Genomic DNA, 11,083 nt, shown 5'->3' on the forward strand with positions numbered 1-11,083 from the left:
TTCTCAAATATCGAGAGAATTGTATAAATTGGTCCATACTGCGATCTTACATCACATGCGATTGGACAGATTTGCGCCATCTGTAATGTGTTTAATAAAATTTAGCCAATGGTAAAACTCGTTACATCCTTCTTAGACTTATATAACAAAAAAATTATCCAATTAAACATTTTTGGTAAATTTAAATTTTTCCCGGGTAATGTTATTGATCTTTACCCCTATCAAAAACGTACATACATATTTTTTTTTTATTTTATTAATAATTTTTAATGACAGAAAGTAATTAAATAATTTTATAAATTTAAAAAAAAAAAACATTCAAATTATTAACGTTCACTCTCTATATTAATTTATGCTTTTTTATTAATAAGTATTTTATAATTTTTATAATTATTTGAATTAGATTTAAACTATCATCCTCTTTGTATTGCATTTTAATTCTTTAAAAATATGTAAAAAAAAAAAAAACTTACTTAAGAGAATTTTATTACATTTTTTAAATTATAAAAAAAAAAAAAAAAAAAACGTGAAAAACGTGTTCATCAATGAATTATCTTAAATTTTTAATTAATTACCATATTAAATACTTCTTCAAACTTCAAAATTCACCAAAAAAAATGCTTCATTTAAACTTAGTTTAAAATTTATTTTAAAAAAATTTTTTTAAATAATTTTTCTTTTTAATAATAAACACTAATTTTTAAAATACTTTAATTAAAAAATAAAAAATAAATTTTTTTAGAATTTTTAAATATATATTAGAATTAGCAGGGGGGCCAAACGCAAAAACAAAAAAAAAGTTAATCTTACTCAAAATATATTTAAAAAAAAAAATTTCATAAAATAAATTTGTTTTTTTTTTTTTTTTTTTTTTTGAATTAAATAATAAGAATATTCAAATATTTCCTTCGCATTAATAATTTTTATTTAGCTGCCATATATTTTTTTAAAATTTATTATTAAATAATGAAATTAAATCTTTTAAATTTTATATAATCATATTCTTGTATTAAAAAAATATATAAATCTCTATATAGATTATATTAAATTAAGTTTTCATTAGTAAAGCATTTTGTTTTAAGAATGTAAATTAATGAATAGGGAATTTATTGCTCAAAAATAATAATTAAAACCTTCAAAGACTCTAAGTAATATTTTACAATTATTTCAATACTTTACAATACTATTATTAATTGTAAACACATTAACAAAACCATCTTGCTTTGTATTACTCTATGACTTTTTACTATTAACGTCTCTGAACTCTTTTCATCGAGTGTTTTATTTACATTTTACTTTGATTTTTAGTTTACCTAGTTAAAATATTGTTATTTCAATGCCTTACGCCAACCAACCTTCAGTTCATATAACAGATCTTACTGATGAAAATGTAAAATTTCAAATCGAAGACACAGAATTAAGGTACATGTGTATTTTAAATGTAAACTTAACAATTTTATCTTCTGTTACCTGGATTTGCGGCTTCCATTCATTTTCTAATTAATTTAACTTGTTTGACTAATAATTTATCTTAGTTTATTATTTGGTATTTTAATAATTACGTATTATACATTTTATCTAAATGTTATTATTCTTTAGTGTGGCTAATAGTATGCGGAGAGTATTTATTGCTGAAACACCAACAATGGCTATTGATTGGGTGCAGTTGGAGGCAAACTCGACAGTTTTGGCAGATGAATTTATTTCTCACAGAGTTGGTTTAATTCCATTAACTTCAGATGAAGTAGTTGATAGAATTCAATATACTAGGGATTGTACTTGTTTAGATTTTTGTCCAGAGTGCAGTGTAGAATTTACTCTCGATGTCAAATGTACTGATGATCACACAAGACATGTAACTACTGCCGATTTAAAATCTAGTGATCCAAGAGTTTTACCAGTTACATCTAGACATAGAGAAGATGATACTAGTGAATATGGTGAAGCCGATGGTGAGTAATACTAAATTTTATGGTGTAAAAGTACTTGAAAATATATGCAAAATAATTTTTCAAATTTTCTCAACATTTTTGCATTTTTGTTTTTTTTTCTTAATAGAAATTTTAATAGTAAAATTAAGAAAGGGTCAAGAATTAAAACTTAGAGCTTATGCAAAAAAAGGATTTGGTAAAGAGCATGCAAAGTGGAATCCTACAGCAGGAGTGTGCTTTGAGTATGATCCTGATAATTCAATGAGGCATACATTATATCCAAAACCAGATGAATGGCCTAAAAGTGAATACACTGAACTTGATGATACACAGTGTAAGTAAATTATTTTATAATACATATGATTAAAAAAAAAAAAAAGCAGTAAAAAAAATTTTAATGTAATATTATAGGTGAAGCACCTTATAACTGGGAAGCTAGACCGAATAAATTTTATTTCAATGTAGAAAGTGTTGGTGCTTTGCGTCCTGAAAATATTGTCATGATGGGTGTTGCAGTTTTAAAAAATAAACTTTCAAATTTACAAACTCAGCTCAGTCAAGAATTGCAACATGATGCTCTAACTATTCAGTAATATTTATTTTTGTGTGATGTCGCAAATAAAATTGTTTATATTATTTTGGGTAAATGTTTAATAAAAAATTTTACCACTGTAATTTCAACTAATTTGTGACTAAAAATTATTTTGACTTTTGCTTTAAAGTTAAAATATTAAGAAATTCTGATTTTTATCATTAATTATATTTGCTTATTGCAAAATTATACAAGATAAACATTTTTTTTTTTTTTTACAATAAAAGTACAAATTTTAATTTAAACTTAATTTTAAAGTTTGGAATTTTTTATATAATATTTATACAGTCCATTATAATTATTTAAAAGTTTTAATCTACAGCGCCATTAATACCGAGGCAGTAGACGGAGCTTTAAGTGATGGAGCTGAAGCTTGCCTTACACTCATTTCCCAGGTATCTAAAAGTTGGGATAAAGAATACTTGTTTGGAAGTTTTCTTATTCTCAAACTAAGAGCTTTATGAATCGCCATTAAAAAATCAGTAGCCATATATTCCTGTTGGGATAATGTGCAACGCGGGGGATTTTTAGGATAGTCTTCTGGGATGGAAATAGAAATTGGAGGTACACATGGTAAATACTTGTCGTCAAGCCAACAAATTAATCTAATATTTTTCGAACCAGGTTGCTGAATGTTGTCTAAGCTGACTTTAAATCTTTGATCTAAACGTGCAATTTCACCCTGAAGCACTTCAGGGATATCATGCTTTACATCTTCCGTAACTTTTCTTTCAAGAGGTGTTGGCAACATTTTCATTTCCGTTCCGAAGAGTGTGTCCATAGTCGGACCAAAAGTTCTTTGTAGAGTATGATTGTTTACTGATGTCTGTAAACAATTATTTACAGCTTCTAATAAAGGATTTAGATTATGAATTTCTTTAAGAGCAGAAATGTGACCGGGATGTGAACCCACACTCCCTTCTCCCTGAAATCATTTAAAAAAATAAGTAGATAAGTACACCGAGATTACATTTATTTAGATACATTGATAAATTGATATTAAATATATAAGTAAAATTTATCAATAAAAGGAATAATTTTTTTTTTTTTGTTACAAATGCGAATAATAAACTTACTCTTTTTAAGTCTAATTTTTCCAAAACCACTTCGCATTTCCTTAATGTCTCCAGCGGCATTCTCTTACTAGGATTTGATAGGATTTCAAGTAATTTCTTCATTTTACTTAATTTTTCTACGTCTGAAATAAATTATTAATAATTAAATTTATTACTTTTGTGCTAAGAAATTTTTTTTTATTTTTTTCTATCGATAAAATTTACTTAAAATTACATTTAAATTACTTATACTTACTTACATTTGTACTTTTTTATTCTTTTTTTAATGGAAAAAAAAATAATAATAATTTTTGGAAGTTAATTAGATAATAAAAATATGCTTACCATCATTGCCCATTTTAGCTATCATTTTCCGCAGAGGTTCTATGTATTTACTCAACTGTCTTACTTTTTCTCTGTATTGCTGTTCTTCTAATAAGTTACCAGGACTTGGAGTTGGAACAGATTGACCAGGAGTATTTAAAGAATTACTCGGAGAAGAGGCCATTCCTGAAAAAAGCAAATTGTTTTGTTAATTAATATTATTTGGAAAAAAAAAAAAACTTTCAATTTGAACAAAATAAACTTTAACCATTTGATCGCGGAGGACCAGACATAACTGGAGTTAATTGAGGACCACTTGGAGATGAGACAAGAGCTGGGGAAACTGCCATTTGATTAGAACCAACACTTCCAACGCCAACAGGAGATACAGCAGAAGGAGATGGACTCTGACGTAAAAACTGGTTTGGAGGAGCATTACGAGATCCTAGGAAACTTCCAGGTTGAGTGCCTATTATCATCTCATTTGCCTAAACAAGTTGTTAATATTTAAAATGCAATCTTGGTGAATCAATATTATTATTCTTACAGTTTAAACTCAATCTTTTAACAAATATACTTTTCTTTGTTGAATTTGATTCATTTGAGAATGAAGTTGTGGACCGATGGGAACATTTATTTGAGAGTTCAATTGCCCTTGCATTGAAGGATGTATTTGAGAACCTATGTTTGGCACTGGAATTTGGTTAATTCCACCAGGTTGTTGAACTGGCACCATATTAATTCCACCCATTTTGTTTTGAACACCAGGAAGACCCATCATTGCATTGGGAGAAGGTCTTTGATTTAAAGTTTGCAATACTGAAAATTTAAAATTACTTATTATTTGCAGAGTTAAACAACTAATTATTTTGTGATTGTTAAATTAAAAACCTTAATAAACTAACAATTAGTAGCAGCATTTTGTGGAGGAGTTTGACGTACTATTCCTACTGGCCCATTAGGCATTTCCCCAGGAGTCATATTAATAATTTGATTGTTACCTGTTCCTAAAATAGGGTACAAATAAATTTAATTTTAAAGTTTACATTTTAATGGTTTTTAAATTTTATTCAAATAGACTTTTTAAGCATACCTTGACGAGCCAATGTTTGTAATGCATTGATAGGATCTGGGACAATTTGACCAGAAACTCCACTTCCCCCAATAGCATTAGAATTTTTTGTTTCTAAAAAAAATTATTCCAAATAAATATTTAATATAAAAATTATTTTAATTGTGTGGGCTTCAAACAATGAAAATTAAATTTTCTAATTAACTATATAAAATGTATGTATAATTCAATAATCAGTTCCACTTTCTTTTCCATTGGATTGTTCTTTATGAAAATGTATACATAGATAAATTTTATAGTATTATCCTTACTCATTTCCCTAATGTGCAATATTAATCGAGCTACAAATGCCAAATATTCTTCTTTTGTTTTAGCTTTTTGAAATACATGATTTTCCATTTCCATACTATTTTTGGATGTGGGCATACCAGATCTAGCAACTGCATCATCTCTAAAATACAAGAAAACTTTATGTTAAATATAGAAGATTGGATAATTATAATTTGTAACAGAAATAAATAAATTTTAAAATAAATAAAAAATTCATCCATTAGGAATCTATTAGAATAATATGATAATCTCAATTACTTTTTGACAGTTTGTTGAATAAGAAATAAAACGTTAATATTTTCATTTCAAACCTTATTGGAAATAATAAAGTAATATAAAAATATAAATAAAAAATTACATTTTTGCCACTACCCCTTGACGAAAAGTAGCTGATTTCCAATGATTATCTTCAGCAGACATTTTATGTTTTTTGTTGTATTAATAACAGAAGTATGTGACCATTAAAACCATAAATAAATATGTAAAATTATTTTATTTCCTCTATGATAAAATTTTACATGAGTTATGAAAGGCACGCAATATATTCCTCTGCATGATATTTAAGTTTTCAAATTTTAAAATTCATTTGTTTTAAAATGGCGGCTGTTGAAGGTGTTGCTCATATCCCAGGTTTTTCTTTTGAAAATTGCAGAAGGTAATATTTTAATTTTTAAGTCAGGAGTTTATTTATTAAATGTTATATATTCATAGGTGCAATTATTATTATTATTATTTGTATTTACTTTGTAGAAATCAATTCTTATTAGCTCAGGGATTATCCTGTCCCAAAGCTACCAAAACTGGTACCACAATTGTCGGTGTAATTTTTAAAGATGGAGTTATACTAGGCGCCGATACTAGGGCTACTGAAGGTTCCATTGTATCCGATAAGAATTGTTCAAAAATTCATTACATTGCCGACAATATGTATTGCTGTGGAGCGGGTACTGCTGCCGATACCGAAATGACGACCCAAATGATTGCATCTCAACTAAAATTGCAACAGTTAAACACAGGAAGAGAAGTTCCAGTTGTTACAGCTAATAGAATTCTTAAACAATTATTGTTTCGCTATCAAGTAAATATAATATAATATAATATTTGTGGCTCAGTATAATTTATTGAAGAAGAACATTTAGTAATAAGCTAGCTTATAAATTTTTAGGGACACATTGGAGCAGCTTTGGTTTTAGGAGGAGTTGATTCAACAGGTCCTCACATTTTTTGTATTCACCCACATGGTTCCACAGCCAAGCTTCCTTATGCAACTATGGGCTCAGGATCACTAGCTGCTATGGCTGTTTTTGAAGCTAAATGGAAACCTGATTTAGAAGAAGAAGAAGCCAAACAGCTTGTTTCTGAAGCCATTCAAGCTGGTATTTTTAACGATTTAGGATCTGGTGGAAATGTTGATATGTGTGTGATTAAAAAGGGCTCTGTAAAATACATAAGACCTTATCTGGAAGCAAACAAAAAGGGTAGCAGGTATTTTTTTTTTCATTTTTTTTTTTTTTTCACCAATTTTTTTTGAAATAATGAAATGTGTGATTAATTTTTTTTTTATTAATTTAATATTTTTAGGCAAAGTTCATATAGATTTCCTGCTGGAACTACAGCTGTGCTTAATAGTCGTGTAATTCCATTACTCGTGACTGATGAGTCTGTGACATATCATGGCCTTGAATCAATGGATGTTTCATCCTGAACAAAACAATTTTTGCAAATTTTTAGATTTTTTTAAACTATATTAAAATTAAAATATTAAACCCTTATGATAATTAAAAAAAAAAAAAATGTCAATGATGTAAGAAAAATACTTACTTAATTTTAAAATAAATGAATAATTTTTAAAAATTAATTATTTTGACTTATTATTTATATTAAAAAAAAAAAACTTCATAAAACTATTTAAGATGTAAAAAAAATTAAAGTTAAATGAACTCGACTAAATCGATTGTGCATCTGTACTTAGACTTCTGCAATGAAACATTTTTATTAATATGAATTGAAAATTATAAATTTATAAAAGAAATTTTTTACTTAAATTATTTTAATTTCACATATACTATTAATGTTTTATTAAGAATCCATTAGAATAATATGGTAATCTCAATTACTTTTTGACAGTTTGTTGAATAACAAATAAAACGTTAATATTTTCATTTTAAATCTTTTTGGAAATAATAAAGTAATAAAAAATTACATTTTTGCCACTACACCTTGATGAAAAGTAGCAAATTAGGAATCTTGACTCACCTGTAATTTACAATGACTGAAATTCATATATTATTTTAAACTGTTTCGTATTATTTTTCATTAACAACGGTATGGATGTAACAAGACATATTATTTTTAAAATTTATAATAATATAAGAATAAAAATTAATAATATTGTTTTTTAGAATAAATGTACAATTTATAAATTTTTGGTAAATTTATTTAAACAAATATAAATAATGGTATTCAATTACATTTTATGAGGAACTTGTGGAGTGAATAATCCAACTCCTTGTTTTGATGCAGCTCTAGAAGGAGCAAAGCCTAAAAGTTTTTGTATATTCTGTAAAAAAAAAAAAAAAAAATAGTTATCGATTAATAAAAATTAGCAGTATTACCTTGAAAATTTATTATTTTCTAATGCTTTAACTTTTGCCATTTTATATAAATTATTTTTTGATTTGAAAAATGTAATACAAATCATGCAACCCAAAAATGTTTCATTTATTAAAATAATATACAAAAAAATTATTAAAATGATTAACCTGTCTTATGGACATTGTACATAATATGTAAAGGAATATAAATGAGCATTCAGTAAAATCTTGCCCTGCCAAATTTCTGTGTGACAAACCTTGAATCCAAGATACAGGAACAAATGGCAGTTGTGCTACTACTTTGCCATCAAATCTAAAAATTACAATGATTCAGAAAATAATTTAAAGAACAATCATAATTTAATAATAATATAAATATACTTACATACTGTTGAACATGCTAAGAAGTGCTGTAAAAGCAAATCCTATGGCAAACATAGATTTCATTTTTACAAATGATAAATCTCTGTTATTATTTTTTAACTTTTCTTCTTGTCTTTCAATTTTTTTCTTATGTTGTTTAACAAATGAATCTCCATAAGTTTCTTTTTTTCTTTCCACTAAAAAATTAAAGAAATGCTAATTATATAAAAATTAATATTTTAGTACTGAGATACTGACATTTTTTACTCTGTTTTTCAATTTCTGTTTTCAATTTTTGATATTTTTCAGTTCTGTAAACTAAAATCCATGTTAAACCTAAAAGTAAAAAAGTACAACGTTTAAACATAAACATAAATACAACGTAAAGGAAATATTTTTTTAAAACTTATTATTATATTACAATATAATATTAATATTACACAAATATCTTTAAATAATAATTTAAAATCATCTTTTTAAACAAAAAAAAAAAAAAAATTTTTTAAACAAAATTTTATTAAGTTACCTTCCCCCAATAAAGCAGTACAGATGGATATAAATAATATTAACAATGTATCTGCCCACATTACTGGCTTTATATTTTACGAAAGTGTCAGGTTTTTATAAGGTATTCAAAGAAATATTTTACAACTCAAACTTTTGATCATACTTTAATAAATAATAATATAAATTTGGGATGAATGGAATTCCAGAAAATTTAGTGTAGAGTAACTAAGACCATTCACGAAGTGCAAAAAATTTTTAAGTCATAGAGGGGAGATTACAAGAAGGCGTTGGTTTTTAGTGTCAGCCATCTTATGGTTCTAAATTATTTATTATTATAAAGTTTAATAATTCTTTTTTTTTTATTATTTATATTTGTTTTTTAATTAATCAGTATTGCATACTTCAAAGTTGTAGGCAAATGTTTAAATGGACGCTTCGTCCATTATAACTCAAGTATCAAAAGATGACGATCAAGTGAATACTTATCCTTACTCTTTAGGAAAAGGTATGTTGTCCTATTAAATTCATTGGCAAACCTGCATCCTACTGAGTGCGTATTAAAATTTACTTTTTTTGTTTTACCTTTAAAATTAAGCTTTAGGCTTTAATTGTATTCAAATTAAATACCTGCGATAGTCTGCTATTAAATTGAATAAAATGACTTTAAAAAGTTTTAATATTACATTGCCAAAACATCAGTTTTGATATGTGCATTTTTTTAAGTAAAAAAATATAATTTATACCAAATTTAAATAATTAATAAAGAATTTCAAATTCTTTAATCTTACCCTTATAAAATACAAATCAATGTATATTATTACTATTATTTATACACAATATTAAAGTTTTTATGCAAATTGGAATTTGCTGTATAAATTTATTTAAGGTGTCAATAAGAAAAATTATCATTTTAATATAACATTTGTAAATTTTTTGTAGTTTCACCTACTGATATTAAGGAGTCATCACCTAATTCATTGCTTAAAAAACCTAGAAGAAAATTTTTGAGGACATTATTCTGTTGCTTTAGTAGAAGATCCAATTCTAAAAGCACTGAATCTTCATTTAACAATCAAGATAATTCTTTTAGCTCTGAAACACCTCGTTATCTTCTAGATGCAATTAGAAAGCAGGACATTCATAAAAAATGTATGGTTATAGATTTAGATGAAACTTTAGTACACAGTTCTTTTAAGGTAATTTATCAACAAAATATATGATTATATTTTTTTTTTTTTTTGTTATTAACCATTATTTTGTAGAGGTGTATAATTAAAGTAGAAATTTTGTCTTTGACTAAAAAAAAAAATGTAATTTTTTAAATTGAAGCCCATCAACAATGCAGATTTTGTTGTACCAGTGGAAATTGATGGCAAAGTTCACCAAGTGTATGTTTTAAAGAGGCCATATGTTGATGAGTTCCTAAAAAGAATGGGTGAATTGTATGAATGCATCCTTTTCACTGCTAGTTTAGCCAAGGTAAATTTTTCTGTAAACATTAATATTTTTGAATTTTTTTTTTTTTTCACTCCTAATTGCTTTTAAGATTTTTTTTAATTTTATTAAACTTTTGATTGATTACATTAGAGATTTGTTATTAAAATAAGTTTAAAAATTTGTGTTGAAAAGATGTAAATAGTTCAGTATATAAATATTTTTTAAATTTTAATTTGTTTATTATTATTTTTTTTTCAGTATGCAGATCCTGTGACTGACTTGTTGGATCGATGGGGTGTCTTCCGAGCTAGACTTTTTAGAGACTCTTGTGTCTTCCATAGAGGAAATTATGTAAAAGATCTTAATAAACTTGGTCGTGATTTAAAGAAAATTATTATTGTAGACAACTCACCTGCTTCATATATTTTTCAACCAGATAATGCAGTGAGTTTTTTTTAAAATTTTATTTCACACAATTAAAGGCCTTTTAAAATAAGATTTTTTTTAATAAAAAAAATTTGATATTTAAAACTGTTTAGGTGCCTGTTGCGTCTTGGTTTGACGATATGACTGATTCTGAATTGCTTGATCTGATTCCGTTTTTTGAAAAATTGAGTAAAGTTGATAATATATATTCAGTACTATGCAACTCAAATCATCCATTTCATGCATCAACATATGCCACCAATGCACAATCTTCTAGTAATATACAGATCAACAATCATTCAACAATGGTAGCCGGATCTTAGCCGGAACCTTTTTCCAGTTTTTTAGACATCGCATTGCTGTTTTTTAATTGTAGAACTTATCTTCGTAAAATATGTGAAGGTACTAACAAATTTTTACATAATTTTTTACACTATCAGTGCTAATTAAGA

The 11,083-nt window shown here is 26.0% G+C and overlaps 5 protein-coding genes across 5 annotated transcripts; 3 read left to right on the forward strand and 2 right to left on the reverse strand.

Annotated features, from left to right (window-relative positions):
* Positions 1-1,336: 1,336 nt before the first annotated feature.
* Positions 1,337-2,524, forward strand: Phum_PHUM249080 (DNA-directed RNA polymerase II 33 kDa polypeptide, putative; the record flags this gene model as incomplete). The annotated part of the gene is made up of 4 exons (XM_002426307.1): positions 1,337-1,422; positions 1,600-1,952; positions 2,059-2,265; positions 2,343-2,524. 4 exons carry the CDS (start codon positions 1,337-1,339, stop codon positions 2,522-2,524), a joined length of 828 nt encoding a protein of 275 aa, XP_002426352.1.
* Positions 2,525-2,839: 315 nt separating this feature from the next.
* Positions 2,840-5,724, reverse strand: Phum_PHUM249090 (uncharacterized protein; the record flags this gene model as incomplete). Its single annotated transcript, XM_002426308.1, has 9 exons — positions 2,840-3,448; positions 3,600-3,721; positions 3,924-4,088; positions 4,171-4,390; positions 4,480-4,762; positions 4,804-4,909; positions 4,996-5,088; positions 5,286-5,425; positions 5,663-5,724. The coding sequence occupies 9 exons, from the start codon at positions 5,722-5,724 to the stop codon at positions 2,840-2,842; spliced, it is 1,800 nt and encodes a 599-aa protein (XP_002426353.1).
* A 176-nt stretch (positions 5,725-5,900) lies between these two features.
* Phum_PHUM249100 (proteasome subunit beta type 7 precursor, putative) lies at positions 5,901-7,009 on the forward strand (the record flags this gene model as incomplete). Its single annotated transcript, XM_002426309.1, has 4 exons — positions 5,901-5,959; positions 6,055-6,382; positions 6,470-6,789; positions 6,886-7,009. The coding sequence occupies 4 exons, from the start codon at positions 5,901-5,903 to the stop codon at positions 7,007-7,009; spliced, it is 831 nt and encodes a 276-aa protein (XP_002426354.1).
* A 762-nt stretch (positions 7,010-7,771) lies between these two features.
* Positions 7,772-8,848, reverse strand: Phum_PHUM249110 (transmembrane and coiled-coil domains protein, putative; the record flags this gene model as incomplete). The annotated part of the gene is made up of 5 exons (XM_002426310.1): positions 7,772-7,864; positions 8,067-8,211; positions 8,284-8,458; positions 8,520-8,597; positions 8,788-8,848. The coding sequence occupies 5 exons, from the start codon at positions 8,846-8,848 to the stop codon at positions 7,772-7,774; spliced, it is 552 nt and encodes a 183-aa protein (XP_002426355.1).
* A 346-nt stretch (positions 8,849-9,194) lies between these two features.
* On the forward strand, positions 9,195-10,954 carry Phum_PHUM249120 (nuclear lim interactor-interacting factor, putative; the record flags this gene model as incomplete). Its single annotated transcript, XM_002426311.1, has 5 exons — positions 9,195-9,273; positions 9,708-9,964; positions 10,098-10,247; positions 10,464-10,649; positions 10,745-10,954. The coding sequence occupies 5 exons, from the start codon at positions 9,195-9,197 to the stop codon at positions 10,952-10,954; spliced, it is 882 nt and encodes a 293-aa protein (XP_002426356.1).
* Positions 10,955-11,083: the final 129 nt, after the last annotated feature.

The sequence above is a fragment of the Pediculus humanus genome, genomic scaffold, assembly GCF_000006295.1.
Source record: "Pediculus humanus corporis 1103172107617 genomic scaffold, whole genome shotgun sequence".
NCBI classification, from domain to species: Eukaryota; Metazoa; Arthropoda; class Insecta; order Psocodea; family Pediculidae; genus Pediculus; species Pediculus humanus.